The sequence below is a fragment of the Megascapheus bottae genome, chromosome 16, assembly GCF_031878675.1.
Source record: "Megascapheus bottae isolate mThoBot1 chromosome 16, mThoBot2.hap1, whole genome shotgun sequence".
Lineage (NCBI taxonomy): Eukaryota > Metazoa > Chordata > Mammalia > Rodentia > Geomyidae > Megascapheus > Megascapheus bottae.
This window is the reverse complement of record NC_143524.1, coordinates 1364326-1386642: the sequence shown is the minus strand read 5'-3', so window position 1 is coordinate 1386642 and position 22317 is coordinate 1364326. Positions and strand designations below refer to the sequence as shown.

Here is a 22317-nt window from a genome sequence, read left to right as displayed (position 1 = left end):
GGGACCCTTGAGAGCTGTCCCTGAGCGGAGCCCCGCGGCCTGTGGCCTGCACCCCTGCACCCGCCTGGCCCCGGGCCTGTTCCACGGCTCCGCGGCTGTGTGAAGAGGCCAGGATGTCAGGGCTGCTTTGTGACTGAACCCAGGTGGCTGCGTGCTTTGTGGGAAATGTCACTTGGGAAAAGCCATGTCCTTCTTTAGGCATCTTCGGATTTTTCTCAGCATCAGTGACACTAAAGGCCACCGATGTTTGTCTCTGTTGTACTGCAAGTGGTGCCTTGAGGCTAGGCATTCTGACCCCGGAGAGCTTCTCCCCATGACCTGAGCCCTCCAGTAATCCCTGCCTGGGTTCACTGTCTTTCCCTGGCTGCAAGGGGCCATTCCCGCTCCTGGGAACTGAGCTGAGCCTGCCCGGGCTTTCCCACTGATGGCTCTCCCCAGCTCACAGCTGCACAGGAAACAGCACCTCCTCTGGGCCCTCAGTCTCCCAGAGCTGCCTGCTGTCTGTCCTCTGCCCCCTTTGCTGCCTTTACCTCTTCCCCCAAGGTGTCCTGGCTGGTGGGAGGGCCGTGGATACTCCTTCTCTTCACAAAGGTGGCTCCCCTTTCTGTCTGTCTGTCCCCTGCTTGCCTGCAGAACCACCTTCCAGGCTCCCATGCTGCTTTCTTGAAGGGAACCATCATATCTAGTTCTAGAAAGATCCCCACATAAGCCGGGCACGGGTGGCTCACGCCTGTTGTGCTAGCTGCTCAGGAGGCTGAGATCTGAGGATCCCGGTTCAGGGTCAACCCAGGCCAGCAACTCTATGAGAGTCTTATCTCCAGTGAACCACTTCCAGAAAGCCGCAGTGGTGCTCTGTGTCAAAGTGGTAGAGCACTAGCCTTGAGCCGAAGAGCTCAGGGACAGTGCCCAGGCCCTGGGTCTAAGCCCCATGGCTGACAAAAAAAGGAAGGAGGAGGAGAAGGAGGAGGAGGAGGAGGAGGGGGAGGAGGGGGACCCACACTGTTGACTTTGCAAGGCCCCACAGGACTTCTCAGTGCCCAGTTGTGAACAGGTAATACGATGAGACGTAGTTTATTGAGTGAACACAGCTTAGTAGAGTGAACTCTGTACCCTAGTTCCTGTCTTCTAGTCCTAATTCTATCCAGCACACCGGCTGGATCACTTCTCAGACATCTCTTCATCCCGAAGTCCAACAGGGCCTGGGCGTCAGATGTCCGACGCACCTCCCAGTCGTGTCACGGTGTGAGCTCCGGGGCCGCACCATGAGTCTCCGTCTGGAGATGGGGAGTCGGTGCTCTCAGGCACCGAGCGGCTTCTGATGACCAGAGGTCCTGGAGCCACAGTCTCGGTGAAGGCCAGCAGAAATGTTGACCCCCATTCTGGGTCCTTTGCTTATTTTGGTCCTTGGCTTGTTCTTCTCTGGCCCAAACTCCTTCTTGCTTGATTCGGATTTGTTACGCCCTTGGTAGACGGGGTCCGGAAATGTGCTGGTCCGTTAGCTCTTTCTTGCTCCCTCTCCTATGCTCAGGTGCCTGGGCTCTTAGGTATTTCATGATTGCTCTATCTTGTAAGCCAGGCTTCTGACAGTTCCTATGGTTACGGTGTATGTGTCCTTGCACCGCTTTATCGCTCATGTCCACACGCCTTTGGCAAGGTATTTCTCCGCTGTGTCTCATTTAATTATTCTACTCTTCTCCTATTGTGATATCACTATTGTATATCGTGTTCATGATGCTGTTATTTGCACAGCGTATTCATGGCCTTAGTATTTTCACACCACTCTCCCCTGTTCTACCTTCACATCTTTCTGCTCCTAACACCAGTGTCCCAGCTGGGACACCTCCAAGGTGACGTTCTGCCCTGGCTGCCTTCAGCCAGAGTCCCTCTGGTCAACTTAGCCCCCAATCCACTGCCTTCCCAGAACTCACCTCTCCCCCCTGTGAGAGCCCTGCAGGGTCCCCACGGCTGTCCCAAAGGCTCCCCAGACCGCCCCCCTCTGTTGTCAGGCTGTGGGCCCTCCAGGGGACTGCTCCTCATCACCTGCCCTCGGTCAGCCTTCCAGTAGGCCCTCCTTCCGTGTCTTAGCCCACAACGCTGCCTGTCTTCTGGAGGGTCTGCTCGGCTAGCAGCGCGTGTTTCTTCCCTGTCTAGGGCTACCGTCAGTCGTACAGGGTGAGGATGTGAGGAGGGACTGCGCCCTGTGAATTAGCCGAAAGCCCCTCAGCTCTGTGCCCGTGCCCTTTGATCTGAACTTTTACCTCCTATAAACATTTCGCAACTCTGTTGGGCTCCAGAAAGAGGAGATTTGCTGATAAACATCATATGTGGAAGGCAAACACCCCTCAAACAGGCAATGCCTTCTTCTTATCATCTAAAAAGCACAGCCGAAGAGCTCAAAAGATCACCCGCTAGGCAACTTGTCCCTGCTCTGGCCTAATGCTAAGCTGATAAAAAACTCCTCGCAAGGCTCTGAGGGCCGAAGACGCAGATAATGGTCATCCTGAGCCGATACCGGAGCGGGACCCAGGACCCCCTGGACCGTGTGAACTGTCTTCCCAATCTCAGTCTTCTGTACCCTGAGGTCAGTGTTTGTCCCCCTGAAGAGGGCGAAGGTGAAGCACCATGTCCAGGTCCAGTGCCTCCACCACGTCTCCTTATGCGGCCCCTGGACTTTGGGCCTAGGGTCTACCAGCCTAGTTTCCAGAGGTTTCCCTGGGCTAATTCCATGTGAAGAGAATGGATGCGTTCTTTCTGATCCCCCTGATGTCTCTACATTTTTCTTTTCTTTTTGCCAATCCTGAGGCTTGAGCTCAGGGCCTGGGCACTGTCCTTGGACTTTCTCAAGGCTAGAGCTCTACCACTTGAGCCTCAGCACCACTTCCAGCTTTTTTCTATGTATGTGGTACCGAGGAATCGAACCCGGGTCTTTGTGCATGCTAGGCAAGCGCTCTACCACTAGGCCAGACTCCGGCCCCTGTCTCCACATTTTAATTGTGGTTCTTTTTTTTCCTTTCTTTCCCTTTGCGTTCCCTTCTTTCTTCCCTTTTACTTCTGCGCCAGGCTGGCCTCGTGGAGCCTTCCTGCTCCCACCTCTGGGATCTGAGTGTCCTCAGTGGGTCAGGGGCAGTCGGTCCTTGTAACTTGTGTCCCCAGCCGTCCTATTTCAGAAATGCCAAGGCCCCAGGTTTCCTGGAAATAGCCACATGCTGATGAAGAGAGTGATTTTTCTCTTGCCTTCCCTCCCAGCACCTCTGTAAAAGAAAGTCCTTTTTCTTATTTCAAAGCTCTGGCTAGGACACCTGGCCAGTGTAAAGTAGGACCCTTCCAGACGAGACCTCATTCCCACTTCCCACTCTCCACCACCGAGCAACACCTCCAGCCCTCGACATTTTTTTTGTAGCCTTTAAAGCCTTTATGTGTTATGAACATACAACACTACATCATTCATTTTTCTGATGTAAAACTGTCTTTCCCCTTACACAGAGAGCCCTTGGTCTCGGCCATGATGTAACTTAAAAAAAACTCACAGTGGTTTTTGGTGAGAATGATTTAACCACTGGTTCAACGTCTTTAAAATGAATCAGTCTATTCACGGCTTGCACTTGACCTTGACCCGGGTCTGTGAGTTATAGTTCTCCCGAGAATTGGCTGTTTTATCCCGTTTTCAAATACATCGCCATAAGGTTGTTTATAAACGTGTTCTTTTAGTACAAATGGAGCCTCGTCCGAGCAATGTCTGTGTCTTCTCCCAGGTCTACTTAATTGTCATGTCAGATGTTGGACTATTTATTCTTCTGGTCTTTTCCAAGAACCATTTCCTTTTTACTCTCTTGATCTCCATTCATCTTGGATTTTTATGTTGTTACCACCTTTCCTGTCCCTGGTTATATCTCTGTGTGTCTCTGTTTCAGATATCTTGTTGTTGTTGTTAGCTGTTACTTTTTTGAATTTTACATGAAATGCAATAAAGTTTTTCCCTTTCCTGGTGTAAGCCGAAGCACACAGGCTTCCCTGCCTCCCTTGGTCCAGGGCGCCAGGACCCATTATCCGAGGTCCCCAAGTGCTTCCTGCCTTCCTCCACCACTTCCTTTTGGATCCAGAGCAATCCAGAGTGTTTTCACATTTCTAAACATATGTTAAAATAGCCTTGGGGTGGGGGCAGGCCCGAGGTTCCAGTCCCGCACTCGGTGGAAATTGCCTTTTGTACTGAGCCCAGTGGGCCTTCCCGCACGTCCCATCTGCCTCGGGTTCGCACAGACTTCGCCCGTCCACGCCTCCATCCCTCGCCTCCTGTGAGTCCTGCAGGGGCCCACAGCCTCCTGGGGATGGTGGCAGCAGCTCTGTCGCCTTTTGGACCAAGGCAGTCCTACCCAGGCTCCAGTGTGCGTTGCTGTGAAGGCTTCCCCCTCTGCACACTTGGAGAAACCAGTGTCCTTGGTCACAGCATGGGGTTTTGCATACAGGAGGGCTCCAGGGTGTGTGTGGTGTGTGTGTGTGCGTGTGTGTGTGTGAGTGTACAAGGGTGTGTGTGCATGTGTGAGACAGGGTGCAGAGGGAGCGTCTCTTCCTGAGCTCCCTCACAAAGAGCCCACCAAGCTGTCCAGCTGGTGACAGCCTCACCAACGCGCCGTGTCACCTTCCGTGAGAGTCCTGCGGGGTGGGCCCTGCCCTGCTGTCCTCTGCTGTGTCCAGTCAGGCTCTGCCTCTGCCCGCAGTGCCGTGCTCTCGAGTGTGGGTGTCCTGGAGTGTACTTGTGGGGTACACCACTGTGTGCTGGGGGGTGTGTACCTGAGGGGGTCTCTAGGAGCCCCATTTTGTCCCCGAGGTGCTCCCACCCCCGTGTGGCAGTGGGGAAGGTCAGTCACTCTGGGCCCCTCCAGCCTCTCCAGGCCCGCAGCCTCTCCGTCTCCACAGCCCTTCCCCCCTTCCCAGTACCTTCCTGTGCTAGGCTCTGGGTCTTGATCCAATTTTCATGATTTATATTTTCCATAATTCTATTTGGTCATGACTTTCAAATTCATTACCCAGCCGTGCGCTGGGTGCTCGTACGATGTAGAAAAATGGTCTGTTTGGAGCCAGCTCCGCGCGGGCTGCCTTCCCTCCCCCTCCTGCACTCTGTCCTGTGCCTGCTGCCAAAGAGGGGGCTCAGGAGCCCCTGGGGAGCGGGATCTGCCTGCCTTCCCTTCTGGGGTGCTTGTGTGGTTCCTAGGTGGGCCCGAACCTGACGCTCCCTGCCAAGGCCCTGTGCCCCTTCCCGGCAGTGGGGGCTTCTCGGGAGGGGTGAGGCCCAGTGTGGGGGGGTGGCAGGGGGTTGGAGAGGAGCAGCTGCTAGCGGAGTCTGAGCCCAGCCACGGTCACGAGCAGACCCGTGTGGACGGGTGCCTGAGCTTTGTGGACTCCTTTGAGAGATGGGTCCCCAGTTTAGCCCTAGCACCCCCCCAGACCCTACACACTGGACAGCACACAGCCCGCTAAGGGGAGTCTGGTAACTTTATTCACAGACCCCGGGGGATGGGGACAGGCATGGCAGAGATAAGGAGGCGGCCTCTGTGCCCCCAGAACCGCGGCAGAGCCCCAGAAGCAGGCCCAGCGTGGGGCTGTGGGGCAGGATCCTGGAGCATGCAGGTGCCTCAGGGTGTCTGCCACATGGTGCTTCCCGGCTCCTCTACTTCCAGCGCCCGCCGACTTTGCCCTTGGCTGTGGCACCGGCCTTCTTGCTGCTGTAAGTGGGGAAACATGGAGAACAAGTTACCTTGAAGATCAGAGCGTCTGGTGGAGGCCAGGTGGCCAGTGGTGCCTCCAGGCTGGCGTCCGGGCCCCGCTGGCTGAGCCTCTGGCCTCCCTCCCTGGTCCCTTCCGCTGCGCGTGCACTCAGCTCATGCCAGTTCAAGCAGTGTTGACTTACCTGCAGCCGGCCTGGCCAGGCCTGGGCACTTAGTGTGGTTAGAATGGTTGCAGGCCGGGGAAGCGAGGGTCCTGCCGGCCCTGCCGGGGCCACTGCACACGGACTCCTGCTAGGGGCGCCGTCCCCAAAGACCCCAGGCATCTTCCCTGTCTGGAGGGGGCTGCTGCCCTCAGGGGCCTGCCCCATTATCTGAGGACCTTGGGTGACAGAGGCTAAGGCGGCCAGGGCGGCAGGACGATGACCAGGACTGGTCTCGCGTGTTCCTAGACACCCTCACGGGCATGCACACACACGAGCATGCATGCATGCATACACGTACACGTCGGACAACTTGCCAAACCAGCCTGTAATGACCCCTGACCCACACAACAGACCCCAGAGGGGCTGAGAGGCCTCCTTCGCCGGCCCCTTCCTGAAGAGGGCCTCAAGCTGGGAAACAGCAGAAGCCGTAGGACGAGGGGGAACGAATCCTGGGAGACTAGAGTTCCTAGCGGCCTGCACTGCCCCTGGCCAGCTTAGAGACGACGCTGAGCTCAGGCCTGTGGTCTGGGCAGTGGCCGCTGCTGTGAGCCCCAGTGGCGCTCGTGGAGGTGGCCTGCTGGAGGAGCCAGCACCCACGCCCAGAGCGCCAGGTCCTGGACAGCTGCGGCGGGGCTCCCTGGCTATCCTGCTCACCAGCCGTCAGGCTCAGGGCTACACAGGCCGGCCGGGGCCCTGCTGGGTTAGTCTGGTTACTGCTCTGTCGAGGGCCAGCCACCAGTGGCCCGGGTTTAGGACCAGCCTGGCCTGGGTCGGGAGGAGGGTGGCTGGCCCCCGGGGAAGCTGCACCCCGAGCAGAGCGAGGACGGCCAGGCTACTCACTGCTTCTGGGCCTGGTCAATGCGGCTTCTGAGGGTGGTGATCTGTAAACAACACGGCAACTTACTGTGCTGCGGGACTGGAAGGCCCAGGGGCGCCGGCCATACACATCCTCTCCCCAGGGCAGCCGCCTGTGCCAGCTTCCACGCTGTCTGTCACCTGGCCTCTCCTTTTGTGGAGGAGCAGACTCCATTCCTTGCCCCGGGTCGGGGGGCTTGTAGACTTACTCACTGGCTACACCACACAGCAGCAGCTCAGAGCTGGCCACTTACCTTTGGCAGTGTCAGGGTGGGGTTGAGGGTGTGGGCAGGGTGGAGGTGAGGCCTTGTGGACCCCCTCTGCCAGCGGCTGCCCGCCCTGACCCTCCTGCTCCCTAGCCCGTGCTCCCAGCTCCTGACTCTGTGGCCAGAGTGGCCTGGGAAGGTAAGGCCTTCCTCACCTGCCAGCGGGGGCAGCAGGCCGGCCCTGAAGACCCTGCTTCTGGGTGGGCGGGCAGGAGGAGCTGGGGCAGGGAGGGCAGGAGGATGAACTCCTGCCACCGACACCCTGAGCGACCCAGGTTCTTGCCATGCACGAGGCACGTATTCAACATGACACACCCACGAGCCTGGCCCGTGGCGGGCACTGGCTACTCACAACTTGGCCAGCATCTCCACTCTGGCCCGGACCGTCATGATCTAGAAAGACCAAGATGGTTACCAGCCTGGCTGGGCAGCTGAGGGAGGCCTGTGCCACCTTAGTGTGGCTCAGGGAGCCCTGGGAGCCTGACGGAGAGGTCCTGTGGCCTGGCCCCTGCTGCTGGTGTGGCCTCCAGGGGAGAGCTGGACCACCCCCGGGGCAGGCGGGGTGAGGTGTCTGCCTCTGCCTCCGTGAGAAAGAGCACAGCTAGGTTCTGCCCCACACACCTTCCATGGAGAGCTTGAATCTCGGGGACACCGAGGTGGCTCTGAGGGAGTTTACCCTCAGCCTGGCACCTGTCCCTGTGTCCTCACAAGCCTCACAGCTTAGGGAAGTGTCACTTTCCCATCCCAGCACTGTGGCCTCCACGTCACCTGGGCAGCCAGAGCCTACAAACTTACATCGAGGTCTGCCTTCTGCCTCCACTTTGCCCCCAGACTGCTCAAGCCTTCCCTCCCCCCTTGCCACCTCCCCTGAAGAGACCCAACCCCTCTCCTCTTTCCCAGGCACAGGCCGAGTGGTACATCCAGCCCGGGCTGTCTGGTGAAGACTGGCTTCTAGCCAGGGGTGGCGGCGGCTCACCCCTGTAATCCTAGCTACTCAGGAGGCTGAGATCTGAGGATCTTGGTTCGAAGCCAGCCCGTGCACTAAAGACTGTGAAACTGTTATCTCCAATTAACCACCAGAAAACTGGAAGTGGCACTGTGGCACTGAGGTGAAGAGCTCAGGGACAGCACCCAGGACCAGCCCCACTACCGACAAAACCAAATAAATCAATAAATAGTCTGGCACCGGGCTCAGAGGCAGGCAGATTGTGTGGCTGTCACCTGGAGGGTGAGCCCATGCACCTGTGGGCCTGGATTCCCTGCATGGTGCAAGATGGTAATGGGGCTACGGGGGGGGGGGGGGCAGGTGGAGGACAGTGAAGCCCTGGGGTTCCGGGCAGAGGGTGATGCCTGGACTCACATCATACTTCTGGCGTTTCAGCTTCTCCCCAAACTCAAACTTGTCCGTCTCAAGTTGGTACAGCGTGTCCCAGAGCTCCTTTGCCTTGTCCCTAAGAGGCGAGAAGGCACATGAGCAGCACACACCACACAGGCAGGGCCCAAGGGCTGCCCCTGCTCCTTGGACAGGAGCTGGCCAGTCCGGGAAGGGCACGGCTGTCCTGTCTCTGGGCCGCCCCGCAGCAGCCCTCCTCCCTCACCTCAGCTTGTCGTCACTAAGGTGGTCGATGTTGAGAGGCTTGCGTCTCTCAGCAAGAATCTTCTTCTTCATCTCCCGGGCCGTCTGCTTCTTGCCTCTCTTCTGGTCAGCCTGAAGAAGGGCCAGGTGGAGAATCTTGGTCTCAGAAGGGCCTGGCCCGAGCCTCGCCCCCCCGAGGCTTCTGAGCTGGGGCCTCACCTTGGCCAGGTAGCTGCTGTAGTTGGCTCCCATGGAGGACAGGGCCTTCTTCTTTTTCATGTCGTCCTCGGCTCTCCTCTTGGCATCCTCCTCCTCTCTCCTGGCCTTCTCCTCCTGTGGAGACGCCACCCAGACCCTCAGGCTGGCCAGGCCAGAGCTGTCCTCCGGGGCAGACTCTGAGAACCTGCCCTGGCTCAGAGGTGCTCAGGGACAAACCCCCTGTCTGGTAGAATCTGCTGGCTTGCGATGGTGCTGTAGGACACTACCTGGCCAGTGTCCCAGATGGGCCATCATGGGCTGGGGACCTGGAGGAGGAAGGTGGGAGATCCGCCCCACTCTGGGCTCTGGATTCTGGGCTCTGAATTCTGGACTCTGGACTCTGGACTCTGGGCTCTGGGCTCTGGGCTCTGGATTCTGGGCTCTGGGCTCTGGGCTCTGGGCTCTGGGCTCTGGACTCTGGGCTCTGGGCTCTGGGCTCTGGACTCTGGACTCTGGGCAGGCCCCATTGGGATGGCACAGTTCTCACCGCCAGTCTGTTCTGGCGTTCCCGCTCCTTCTCCGCACGAATCCTCTGCTGCTCGGCCCTCTCTGCTCTGCGCTTTTCCTGCAGCCGAGAGCTGGGTCAGACGGGCCCTGCCATGCCTGGCCTCGCCGTGTGCCCTGCACACACCCACCCCTGCAGAACAGCCACACTCACAATCCTCTCCTTGAGCGCGATCAGCTCTTCTTCCTCCTTCTTCCTGGCCTCAAAATGGTTGTCAATGAGGGCCTGAAGCTCCATGAGGTCTTTGTTCTGTCGCTTCTTTTGGATGTCCTGTGGGGGGTGGGGGGAGAGAGACAGAGAGAGAGCTCTCAGGTACCGACCCTCCCCTCCTCTCTAGGCAGAGGCCCCTGCTGTCAAGGGGCATCTCCTGCTGCCTCAGAGTCTTCCTCCGCTACTCAGCATCAGAATGACATCAGTGACTTGGTCCCCAAACCCCACCGCAGGCATGGTGCCTGTCGGGGCGGGGGGTGTTGAGCCCATCCCCAGCCCAACCATGAGGCCAGAGACACCCCTGGGACAGACTGGCTCAACTTGATGCTCAGAGATGCCTACATTGGTCTGGTCAAGAAGAGACTGGTTGGGATGGGAGCATGGCCTAGCATGCACGAAGCCCTGGGTTCTATTTCTCAGTACCACATACACAGAAAAAGCCAGAAGTGGTGCTGTGGCTCAAGAGGTAGAGCTTTAGCCTTGAAAAAGCCCAAGGACAGTGCTTAGGCCCTGAATACAAGCCCCAGGACTTGGGAGGGGGGGGGGAGAAGAAGAAGGAGGAAGAGGAGAAGGAGAAGTGGGGAGGGGGAGGAAGAGGGATGATTGAAAGTGTGTGTGTATGTGTGTGTGTGTGTGTGTGTGTGTGTGTGTGTGTGTGTATAGGTGCATGATAGGTGACCAGTTCAAGGGTGGAATTGTGAGTTGATAAATGAGTCAAAAGACAGTAAATGGAGTGACTGGATGGGTGCATGGATGAATGCGTGGCATAGTGGATGGATGAACGGATGGCTGGATGGATGAGTGACTGGCTGGACGGACCTACAGATGGTGGGTAGATGGATGCATGAGTGACTGGATGGATGGATGGATGGATGGATGGATGGGTGAGTGGGTGGGGGCGTGAGTGGATGAATGGGTAGATAACAGATGGACTGTGGGGATGAATGAAGGGTGTGTGGATGCAGGGCGTGCATGGAATAATGGGTGGGTGGGAAGGGAAGAAGGTGCTGTCTTTGGAGGCATGACCTCTGGAGGAGAACTGGAATCAGGAGGCCCTGCTCTGGGAGAGGAGATGTGCTCTGAGGCCTGGCCTGGGGCACCAAAGCTGAGGGTTGGGGCCAGGGGCTGGGGGCTGATCTGGGTCCCAGAAACTTACATCGAAGTCTACTTTCTCCCCTTCGGGGATCTTAGGAGCCGTTAGTCTGAGGAAGAGAGAGAGGTAGGTTATGAGCAGATACAGCCGAGCCATCTGTGTGTGGTGGGGAGGGGTGACTCCTGAACCTTCCCGACCCGTCCTCGGGTCGGCTCTCATTCTCCTGCACCTGGAATCAGAGGGCATTGTGCCTAATGGCACATCTGCCTGGGCTTTGTTCTTATCTGATTTATAACCCACATTCCAGAAGGGCCTTGACCCCCCAAGAGAAAGTTCCAAGATTCCGCCTCTCGGGGAGGGAGCTCTCTAGTTCTTTCTCCCCTCAAACATGGCTGGGTCCCTTCAGAACATAGGGGGTCACGGCGGGCCCGTGGGGGCAGCGGGCGGCATTCGGCTTCATAGTTGGCACTGACCGTTGAGCCTCCTCATGTCTCTGGCCGCTCTTTAATCTTTCTTTCTGGAGGCCCAGAGGAAGGAGAAGGGGCTCCAGGAGGAGTGAGAAGGGGAAAGAAGCCCCCAGTGTGCTGACCGTGCCACCCTCCCCACGACAATCCATTCCAGATGGAGCAGAGAGTTACGACAAGCACGGCTTTCAAATCCAAGACACGGGAGAGAGGGGGGCTGCACATCGATCAAAACCTGGAGCGGAAGGCTGTTCTCGGAGCTCTGGAGCCCTCCTCCAAGGAAAAGACGTGCAGATGACACTGCACAAATGAAAAACTTATGTACGTTTTTTGGAAGAAAAAAAAAAGCAAAAACTGTAGCACAGGCGGAAAAAAAACCCACCCAGACTTAAAAAAATATATATTCAGCAAGTACAGAGAAGACTTATATCCCTATGCAAACGAATCACTAAGAAAACATAGGGAAATGTCGGCCGTAAGATAAATGAGCGAGAGCTGAGGCTGCCAGTTCTCCAAGAAGAAAGGCAAGCAGTCATCCAGCACCGGGATGGCTGGCCCTCGTACCATCCGAGGAATGCAAAGGAAAACAAGATGCTCTCCGCCATCCATCAATGGTGGGGATGAAAAAGCACGTTTCTGTCTCTGGGTGGAGGGTGTGGGACTCAACCCATGTAGGAGGCCGCCTTGGTCAGGCCCTTGTGGAAAGCAATTTGGCAATAAATGTCAAAGTCTTAAGAACATTCACACTCTTTGACCCAGTAATTCCAGTTCTGGGAATGCGGCCTAGGGAAATAGCCCCGAAGATGGAAAGTGCTTCAGGCCGTTATTTATGATAGTAAAATACTGGGGGAGAGCCTGCAACAGAGGAGCGGTTAGAAATGGTATGGTTTGCTCAATTGACGGAATATTATGTGGCCATTCAAAATATTTAAGAAGACTATGTAAAAACATGGAAAAATACTTATGAATAGTGCTAATTTTTTTCAAAGAAAGCAAAATTCAAGGCTGTATAGACAGACTCATGTTTGAGAACCAGGAGACTTGAGGTCTTTTTTTCCAAGCCCTTCTCATGGAAAAAGAGTAGGAAGAAAATCGCAACTTTGATTTCTTTCTGCTCCTTTCCACACTCTGGCTGGGTGGGTGGGTAGATGAGAGAATTATGGATCCCCTTTTTCCTCTTCATTTGACTTTTATGTATTTTCCAAATTTTCTTTAATGAGGTGTTTTATTTTCATAATGAAAACACAAACAGTTTTGCTAAAATGAGAAAATAGCTTACGACCCTTGCATTACTTTATTTTAAATTGCTGAAATTAAAGTACAAGAATGTGGACAGGCCAGCCACACCTTTAACACATCTCTGCTCTCCTTTGTGAAAACAGGCAAAGGGGGGGGTGTACTCTTGTACCCCGAAATTCTCCCTGCGTGAGGTGCAGGTGAGCAGTGAGGAAAGTGGCCTGTGTGGGGCGAGAGCCCCCAGTGCCAGGGCAACTCAGAAAAGTTGGACTAAGAAGCTGATCAAATGGGGACGGGAGGGAAAAACTGGGAGAGAGCACTATCCAACAAGAAATGTACTCTTTACCTCACTTATGTAACTGTAACCCCTCTGCCATCATATTTGTAATAGCATTAAAAAAAAAAACAGTAAGATCTCTGCACTACTCACAAGAGGGCACATCCTTTAGAAAAACAGGGGGGCCTGGAGGGGCTAGCCCCCCAGGCTGGTTTGCACACAGCCCATCCAAAGTGGGATTCTGGGGTAAGACACCCCAACTTCCCATTTTCCATGCTACGTTTCATACCTGGAGCCCTGAGAGAGCCCCCCACACCCCATCACAGCTGAGCTGGTGTGGCCAAGGGGACAGGAGGTGCCTGGCACCCTGGGACATCCCAGCCTCCACCCCTGCTCTCCTCAATCTGCCTCTGCCACCTCACCCAGCTGTCTCCTCCGTCCCCACATCATCCCCAGGGTGACCAAGGCAAGCCCTCTCCCTACTGTCCTGCTCTCTCCAAGGGCAACCTCGGTCCCTATTGTCCTATACACTGGGCTGTCCCCGCAGACCAGGTCGCCCATGGCCAACCAGCCCAGCCTAGATGCTATACTCACTTGGGCCTGGGCTTCTCCTCTGGTCACCACAGGGCCAGCATGGGGGAAGAAGGAAAGAGACCCCAGGTAAGTCAGGGCTCTCCCCTCGTGTCCGGGGACCCAGCAGGCTGGTCCTCAGGGTCAGTCGCCTCTCCAACTGAGCCCACTTCCGCGCTGCCTATCTCTCCAGGAGGGGGGGGGCTTGACCCACCCCCCATTCCAGGCCTGTGCAAGGCCCAAGGGGCCTGAGAAGGGTGTAGAGTGTGGGGGTGATGGGAAGAAAGGAGAAATCTCAGCAAGAAGCATGTGTCACTGGAGGGTCAGAGACAGAAGAAGGCAGGGGACACAGTGGGGGGACATGGAGCTGGAGGAAGGGCGCCACTGAGGCTGCTTCTCTGGGCCATCTCCCTGAGCGGCCATCTTTCTGTGGGCAGAAGCTCAAGCTCCGTGGCAGGTGCCATGCTTAGCAGTGAGGCTGGGCTGTCGAGGCACCCCGGCCAGGAAGAAGAGGAGGAATGATGGACAGGCGCAGGGAGGGGGACAGGGCAGTGGTGACACAGACACCAGGTGGGTCCTCTCTGTGTCCTGCAGGCAGAGCCGGCCACAGCCAGAGTCCTGCATGGACAGAGCAAGGGTGGCAGCCGGCAGCTGGTGGAGCAGCTGGCAGGCCCTTACCTTCCTCGTCCTCCTCCCTCTCATCTTCGGCGGCTTCTTCATGGCGGAGGCACAAGCACACATGCAAGAGAAAAGCGAGCGGCTGCCGGGAGCGTTGGCCTCGGGAGCAACAGCAGGCTCGGGGCCCTCGGGGGCCGATGGCAGCCGGGCAGCGCTTTGCCCACCCTTAGGCCTGGACCCCTGCAGGGCCTCCAGCTATACTCAGAATGCTTCCCTTTGGGGTGCCAGCGGAGGGCTCGGAGGGCTCGCAGTCCTGGCCTTGACTGTCACACAGTGGGGCTGGAACTGGGCTGGGCACACAGCCTCTGTGCCCTGCCCGCGGGGCCCCGAAAGCCAGCGGGTCATTGCTCCTGCGTGGCGCTTGCTGCTTATCTGATTTCTAACAGGACCTCCGCGCAAGGAGCCCTATCGGCGTGCCAGACGTCGGTAGCCACGAGCCGTCCTGCCGGGAGGGGCCTGACCACATCTAGGGCCCCCACACCATCTGGCCCCACTCTCCCTTCCCTCCTGCTCTGGACCCAGAACGCTTCCATGCCAGCATCTTCTCCTGTACTTGGTGAACGGCTGGCAGGCCTTGCCCAAGGTCGTCGGCCAGGGACTCGCCTGCCATTCTGGCTGACGTGTGCACTTGGCTTGGGTCTGCTTGTAATTTCTATCCCTAGGCTTCTAGGAGCTGGAGCCCCTGGAAGGGCAATGCGGTTGTGTAGGTGAGCTGGTGCCAGCCTCCCCTGAGACCTGGAGTATGTGTGGAGCTGTGGCAGTGCTGGGAGCGGGTCTGGCATAGGGCTGGGGGACCAGAGGCAAGGCCCCCTGCCTAGGCGGGGTGGAGTGGAGCCTGGCCCCTGGTCACACCCCTGGGGTCCTGAGGAAGAAGCTGAGAGCGGAGGGGAGGCAGCGGCATGGCCAAGCGGCAAGCGTCCTGCAGGCCCCCGTCTGGCCACGTGTACCAGTGGACCTGAGTGCTGGTCCCAGGACTCCTGGTGTCCCGTGGGCCCCACGGGGGGCTCCCAGCCACCACCTTTCTGCCTGAGCTGACAGTCTGTCCCCGCCCCTCTCCTGTGTGCCCCTTCTTGTCCGGACCCCCGCTGAGACTGGGGACCATGCAGAGGCCCAGCCAGTGGGCCCATGGAGCGTGTAGACTGTGGATGGAGGGACTGAGATCCCCCATGCGGCCCCAATCCACCCTGGGGCCCCAGACCCTCTGGTTGGTGGCCCCCCAGCTCCCGGGGCGTGCTGGGCGTGTCTGGCGTGGGCCCAGGGATGGGTGGGGTGCCGGGAGCTGACGGATTACTCTCTTGCACGCATGGCCCCTGGCTGTGCCCTGTCCCCAAGAGCCCACCCTGGGCCTTAGCCCACTTTCCTTTCCACTTCCCCCACTTGCCTTCCCAGCCTGGTCAGCCCTGCTCCTCCTCCTCTCCCCCCTCCAGTGTCTGGCTCTCAGCAGCAGGGGACAGGACAGAGGGGGCCCCACCCTGCCCTCCCCCTCCACTGCTCTCTTCCACCCTCCCCCCCGTGGGCCTAGTGGCTCCTGGGCGCCAGGCACCATCTCCCCCAGGCCTGCTCTGCAGGCCCAGGACACACCCCCTTCCTCGGGCACAGAGGACGGGCGTTCCCTGACTACCCTCTGCCCATGGTGCTGAGTTCTGGGCTGGCACTCCAGGCAACCGAGGCGGGCCTGGGGCGGGGTGGGGGCAGGGGTGAGGTGGGGGTGGCCTACCTTCTTGGACTTCCTCTGTGAGCCGCAATGCAGGTGAGGGCGAGGGAGGGAGGAGAGAGAAGGAGTGAGTGGAGGTTGGGTGGGGGGCGGGACGGGGGGAGTCAGCCGTACACACAGCAGAACCGAATGTGAGTGGTTGAGTGGGTTACGTGGCCCTGCCTGTGCCTTGGCCCTGACTCCTGCGTCCCCACCACCGGTGCCACCCGTGCGACTCGGCACTAAAGTCGTGTCACATACCTGGTTCCTGAACCTCAGGGGCTAAGGAGGGCCAGGAACAAGAGGCAAAGCCACGGGTCAGAGGTCAGAGGTCAGAGGAGAAAGGAAGCAGCCCGTCGCCACTCGGGGCCGAGGGGTGGGGCACGTGCAGGAAGCCAGCAAGACATGGTTGGAGTTAGTTAGGGTGTTGACACCCTACCCCTGTGCCCCCACATCCCGTGGCCCACTCAGAACTGGGGAGTAGGGTAGTTCTGAGACCTGACCCACTCCCTCCCCTACCAGGGCTGACAAACAAGTGGGGAAATTGAGGCTGGGGCTGGGAGGCTCCTGGCTAGGGATACAGCCTGGTCAGGGGGCCCCAGAGGGCCCCAAAGAGGGCCCAGGGGGCAGGGAAGCCGAGGACACCCGTGTCCTGCCAACCCAAGGACGTGGAAACGTCTCTCTTTGCCTCCTGATTGTCTTGGGCCCTAGCAGAGTGGGGTGCGAGCCCTGCCAGGGACGGGGCACACTGGCAGGCTGTCCTTGCCCCAGTTAGGCTGCAGGCCTGGGCCTTCGCCTTCCTCTCCCCTGTGTCCTGCTATCCTAACACCCAGCCTGGGGTCCAGCCCAGAGGTCGGCCAGCACCGCGGTGGGTTCTTGTTAGCTCCGGGGGTGGCGGCTTCACCCCTGCCAGATCTGAGCCTCCCCACTGCCCTGCCTGCCCTCTGACCTCAGGGGCTTTCTGGTCAAGCATTGGCCTTGGTTAGTGGGTTACGTGGGCCACATGTGAGGCCCCTTGGCTGGCTGGTGCCCGGCTGCTTCCCCGACCTCTCCCCACCCCCCCGGCTCCAGCCAGACCCTGGGCCCCGCATGAGGACAAGAAGTCCGGTGTCCGCGTACCTTCTTCCTGGACTTCTATGGCCGAAGAGTGCCAGGGCGTGCGGGGGCAGGAAGGAGAGAGGACAGGATTAGGTGGAACACACACAGGTCCTTAGCGGCAGAGGCCGGGGTGACCCCAGGAAGTGGGGGCAAGGATCATGCCCAGTGGGGCAGGAAGGCTGGGGTCGGGGGCTCGGGTCCTCGACCCGCTTACCTTCCTCCTGGACCTCTTCTGGGGGGAGGGAAGGCCAGCAAGCAGAGGAGGCAGGCGAGAGAGAGAACAGAAACAGGTGGGAGAAGTCAGAGGTGGGCGAGGAGGAGGCCCTTGGGGCCAGGCAGGGAGAGGCGGCCGGCCCCACACTCCTGTGGGACAGCAGCCACCCTGTGTGGGGAATGCCCAAGACGTCGGCCACCTAACGCCACATGGCATACAGTGCAACCGGGTGGAAAGGAGAGGAAGCTGGGTCTTGCTCTGTGGAGGACAGAAGAGAGGCCCAAGAGCAAAGCCAGTGTGTGGTGACACAGCTCTGTGGGACCGAGCCCCCAGCGAGGTGGCCCTCGGCCTTCGTGGAAATCAGACCCTCCCGGCTGTCCTCTCGCAGAAGCCAGCCTTCCCACCTTTCGGCAGAAAAGGCAGGGCTGTGCTCTCGTCGTTAGGGGAGCGAGTGTTTCCAAACGATTTTCCTTCACAGCACCTACAGCTCTCACAGGTCGCCAGCCTGTGAGCCTGCGTGAAGCCTTTGTGAACTGAACCCATGCCAGGAGCTGAGCGGCGCTGTGGGCCTGGGAAACACCATGCCACACGGCTCTCAGGTGCGCCAGCCCCACCCCTGCCCGAGCACGACAGCCAGGCGGGGCCTCTGAGTCTGCCTAAGGGTACTGCGTGGTAATGGAGCACAGAGAGTGAGAGTCAGAGACAGAGACACAGAGGGACAGGAAGAGAGAGAGATAGAGATGGAGAGACGGAGAGACAGAGAGCAAATAATAGAGACGGAGACAGAAGAGAGAGTGGGACTGAGAGATAGACACAGGGAAAAGGAGACAGAGAGACAGAGAGAGAAACATTAACAGAGGCAGAGCCAGAAAGGGAATCCGAGCAAGGGATGAAGACAGAGATGGACTGTGTAGAGCTAGGCCTGCAATATTAATGCGTGAGAGTTTAATGTTCACCCCCACCACGGCACACACCACGCCACCACGACCACCAGGCAGGGTGAGGGCTTAGACTCCCCATTAACCGACGGGTGAGATGGGAAGTTAATGATGTTTTCATTAATGATCAAGTCATTGACCATTAATTGAAGGTTACATCGTGATACGTCGTGAACTCAGTTAATGGCCAATGGGGATGGTTCATGCTGAATTAATGATGAGGAAGATGAATAGTTAATTGACAGCTGAGAGAGCTCAGACCCTCAGGACAGGCCCTCCACAAGCAGAGGAGGGGCCTGGGACAAGGCTAGGGGCCTCCAGGGCCGCCAGAATTACCTTCCTCTTCATACTGCTCTGCATTGGGATAGAACAGAAGATAGGAGCCTCGTTAGACGGTGAGGAGGTGAGGGCCCAGAGGCCCCCTCCCTGGACAGCCTGGAGTCTTCGCTGGCCAGGGAGGGAGGCCAGGGGCTTTGGCAGAGGAGGCTGTGTGGCCTGGAGGAGGGAAACCGCCGAACCAGACCCCACAGGAGTGCAGGCCGGCGCAGGTTGCTACGAGGCCATCTGGAGAGCCATGGCTCCAAAGCCCGCATGCCGATCGAGCCCGTGTGGGACCCCTGGGTCAGGGTCTCCTGTGGGCTCGCGGTCCATGCTAGCCAAGGCCCCTCCCTGGGGCAAGGTCCCCACCCAGAGGCAGCTGCAAAGAGGGGAGTTCACAGGGATACTCACCTTCTCCCTGTTCACTGTTGGGGGGGGAAGGGAGGAAGGAGGGAGGGGGGGGGAGAGAGAGAGAGAGAGAGAGGCTAGCTTTGGTGCTGGCTTGGCCTCAGCCGGGCACCCCAGCGTGTCAGGTCCCGCCCAGTGCCGGGGTCCCCCGTGGCTGGTGGTACTCACACTTCCTCGTCAGACATGGTGGCGGTGGGTGGGTTGTTTCTGTAGGGGGTAAGTTAGGAGTTGGTTAGCTAGACCAGCTGGAGCCTGGAGGCTGGGAGAGGACAGCAGCCGTGTCATGGGTTCTCTTCATACCCCATCCCCATCCCCAGTTCCCTCTGGCTCTTGGGGCCCTGAAGCTGGGTGGGGGGCTGGATGGCCAAGGTGTCCACCCTCACCGGCAGACGGCCTCTTGGAAGGGTCACCCACAGTGCGCTCCCTGTGGGGGGGGGGCTTCCTTCTCTGCTGTTCAGTCCTCTGAGCACTGAACATCCAACATTGTCTTGCCACGGTGGCTCCGTCGAGAGTGGGGTGCCCTGCCATAGCGCCCCATGGCCCCTTTGTGTCACAAGACTCTCTGAGGACCCTCTGGCTCCTTCTCCCTCCGGCCTGGAGAGCTGGCCAGAGCCTGGGCAGGCGTTGGGTGAATTGAGAAGAGGATGCCACCACCTGCCCAAGTCCACTGGGGCTCTGGAGTCCATACCAAACTACCCAGCAGATGTCTGTAGACCCCCCCCCAGCCTGGCACACACCCCACCTTGAGCCTCAGAACCCCGCCAGTCCGTGTACACCCCTGCCAGGTTTTGCCATGGGGCCTACAAGCCAACCTGCTGGTGTTGCCTGACTCCCTGTCTTCCCTGCCTGATTCCTTTCCAACTCTTCTTCATCCAGTGTGGTGCCCTCTGGGGTCAGGGTCCCCCAGGACCACTCTCTGAAGGGAGGGAGGGTGGGGTGGAGTCGGGGCCCTGGGCCTCGTGCACCTTGGTCCCTGGCAGGGCCCACACCTGTCGGCCATCACAGGAGGGGGCATTGTGCCGGTGCCCAGGGTGGGGGTGGGGCGTTTATAAGGAGCCAGTGGCAGCTGAGGTGTCCAGAAATAGCCATTAAAATTAGTAAGATGCCTCTGCCCAGAAACTCAAGATGGCAAGGGGGAGGGGGGGAGCGTGGGGGGAGGGCCTCCCAACACTCCTGGCCCCGTCCCTGGCTCCAGGCTGCGCCCAGAGAAATCTCCTTCAAGGTGAGGCAGCAAGACCCCTGTCCACAGGGGGACACTGAGCCCACCCTGGGGCCGGGTGGGGCTGGTCCGGCCCCTCCCCTGGCTGTGGGCCCAGTCCCCACACCCTCCCCACCAGGCAAGGAGGGCATTTCACCCTGGAGGAAGAAAGCAGTTGTCGGGGGGGGGGTGCCCTCATAGGCCAGGCATGGAAATAGCCTGTGAGGTCAGGCTCCTTGGGGACTCTGCTCTGAGGGCAGCAAGGTGCAGGAGGCTCTGCCACCGAATTCCCGTGGCTATGGACGCTGGCCACGCCCTGCCCAGAGCCCACTCCTGTCTGCCTGGCTCTGCCTCCATCCAGGACTCCTCAGAATCTCCAGAAAGCTTGGGAGGACCCAGAGGGACAGAGTGAGGGGCTGTGGACTTCAGGGAGACCTTGTGCCACCAGGGGAGGGTGGAGCTTTGGGCACACCTGCTGTGCCTGCCTCCAGCAAAGTGGGCGCCGCCGCTCTGAACGGGAGGGACAGGGCTGGGGCCTTCCTCACACCGTCACCCCTGACCTGGACACCAGGGAGGGCCCAGGACCCCCTGGGGCCCAGACTCCTCTGCCCACAAAGGCTCTCCTTAGCTGTCACCTCTACTGCAAGGTAGAGGGAGCTCAGGTCCAGTCCCCAGGCTTCTGAGAGGGGCTGTGGCACCCTCAGGTCCTGCCCCCAGCCAGTCCTCATTCCCAGGGCCCCCACCACCCCCTCTGCTGGGCCAGGGCTGTGCTCTGGTCAGGAGCCAGTCTCCTGCTTCACCTCCAGGATCAGGGAATGCTACAGTCCCAAGCCGCCTCCTGGCTCCGGCCACCATGTTCCCAGTTGAAGACCTAGCCTGGAGCTCGGCCCCAGGGCCTGGAGTGCTCCTCAGAGGCAGGCAGCCCCTCCCCGACACAGCCCCGGGCCCTGGGCAGACTGCGTGTGCCCGTTCCCACCTGCGGTTGAGTCCAAGAGGTCTGCGCTCTGGGGTCGGGACCAGCTGCAGTGATGGGTCCCCTCACAGCCTCGTGTTATAGGGACACTCGATCTTCCCTGGCAGCCCATTGGCCAGCAGCTGGGCAGGGGGAGGGCGTGTCCACTCAGGCCCCTGACCAAGTATAGGAATGGCTGGAGGGGGAGGCCGAAGGAGCTGGAGGAGATATGCCCAGAGAAGGAGGCCCCCCCGGAAGGTGTCAGCTGCTATTTTTACCAGTCCGCAGTGGGGCATTCTTCAAGGGCCGAGGAGGGCAGCAGAGGAGGTTGGGCAGCCCCAAGAGGGCCCGGGACCTGCCCTTGGCCTGGCTGAGGTGGGGTCGCAAAGCCAGGGCCTCACGCCCACAGCACTGTGTCTAAGATTCTGTCCTTGGGAGCAGACCTTGTGCCCCAAAGACAGGTCCTCTTTCTTTCCCACCCTCACCCCGGGGCCACCCCACTGTCCATCAGAGGAACCCACAGTGCCCACACAGTGGAGGGCACTGAGTCCTCTGTCCCAAGACACCCCAAGCCCTCTGGAGGCCAGTTCTGCTTCTCCACGGGGACCCCGGCCCCTCCCTCCCCACCACACACGGACCCTGAGGGCCCATGGGGCTCCAGTAGCCCATCTCTGCCAGTGAACTCACGCGCCCAGATAGCCCTGCCCTCAGGGAAACTGAGGCGCCGGTGGAGCACAGCAGCCTGTCTCCATATCTGCATGACAAGGGGTCCATGGAGCTGCCCCGCTCAGGGCAGAAGTTTGTGTCAAGTGTGGGCCAGTCTCCTGGCCAGGGCTCCCCCTGGGGGACACCCAGGTGTCCTCCCTCCCCTGAAGAGTCCTGGGGCTGGAGACACCAGGCCCTGGCATGGTGCACCGCAGCCGGCTCTCGGGCTTTCTGGAAGACTCTGATTGGCGCTCACCACACCCTACCTGTAGGAGATGGAGCTGCAGAGGCCCTGGACTGGCAGAGCCCTGCGTCCGGTTAGAGGGCAAGGAGAGGGAGCTCTCTGGCCTGTGGACTGCCTGGGGTAGGGCCAGCTCTGCCCGTCCTCTCTGACTCCCTGGCTCTGGGACCCCCGGCCAGCACATCTCACTCCACCTGTCCACGACTTCACCCAGCCTGGTTGCCCAGCAATCTGGCCACGAAGGTTGCTGGGGAGCCGCTTCTGTGAAAACCTTGAGCTGGCTCCTTCCCCCCTCTGCCCCCTCCCTCGGGCACGCTGGGTCCTGGTCCTGGAGGCCACGCACCCCGCCCTCCGCAGAGATGAGCACATCATGGGGGCCTTCTTCTAGCCCAGGGCTCCCTGGAGCCTGGGGCCCCCCTGGACCAGGCAGGCCCTGCAGTAGCCCTGTCTGGCCAGCAGGGGAGGGTGGCTGTCACTGAGTGCGCCTCAGCCTGTGGCAGGTGCACTCCCATGAGGTCAGAGGGACCGAGGTCCCTCCTCCTTAGGGTGCCAGGCCCGAGGTGCAGCGAGACGGCTTGGAGTGGGCGCCATTGGAAAGCCTGTCGCTGGCCACCCAGAGTCTGCAGCAGGCCCCAGCT

At 59.4% G+C, this 22317-nt stretch overlaps 1 protein-coding gene and 1 long non-coding RNA gene across 3 annotated transcripts; both read right to left on the bottom strand.

The window, feature by feature from the left end:
* Positions 1–5522: 5522 nt before the first annotated feature.
* Positions 5523–9656, bottom strand: Tnnt3 (troponin T3, fast skeletal type). 2 transcript variants are annotated; one of them, XM_090347154.1, is made up of 7 exons: positions 9540–9656; positions 9369–9446; positions 8843–8956; positions 8646–8755; positions 8408–8498; positions 7400–7440; positions 5523–5720 (listed from the first exon to the last, which is right to left on the bottom strand). In XM_090347154.1, the coding sequence occupies exons 1-7, from the start codon at positions 9621–9623 to the stop codon at positions 5666–5668; spliced, it is 573 nt and encodes a 190-aa protein (XP_090203280.1). In that variant the 5' UTR covers positions 9624–9656; the 3' UTR covers positions 5523–5665. The 2 variants fall into 2 exon arrangements, with proteins under 2 accessions (XP_090203280.1, XP_090203279.1); XM_090347153.1 differs by lacking the exon at positions 7400–7440 and adding an exon at positions 6767–6807.
* Positions 9657–10751: 1095 nt separating this feature from the next.
* Positions 10752–13948, bottom strand: LOC150052223 (uncharacterized). Its single transcript, XR_016538003.1, has 3 exons — positions 13915–13948; positions 13261–13279; positions 10752–10798 (listed from the first exon to the last, which is right to left on the bottom strand). It is a non-coding gene; the product is annotated as an uncharacterized LOC150052223 (long non-coding RNA).
* Between the last annotated feature and the right edge of the window lie 8369 nt (positions 13949–22317).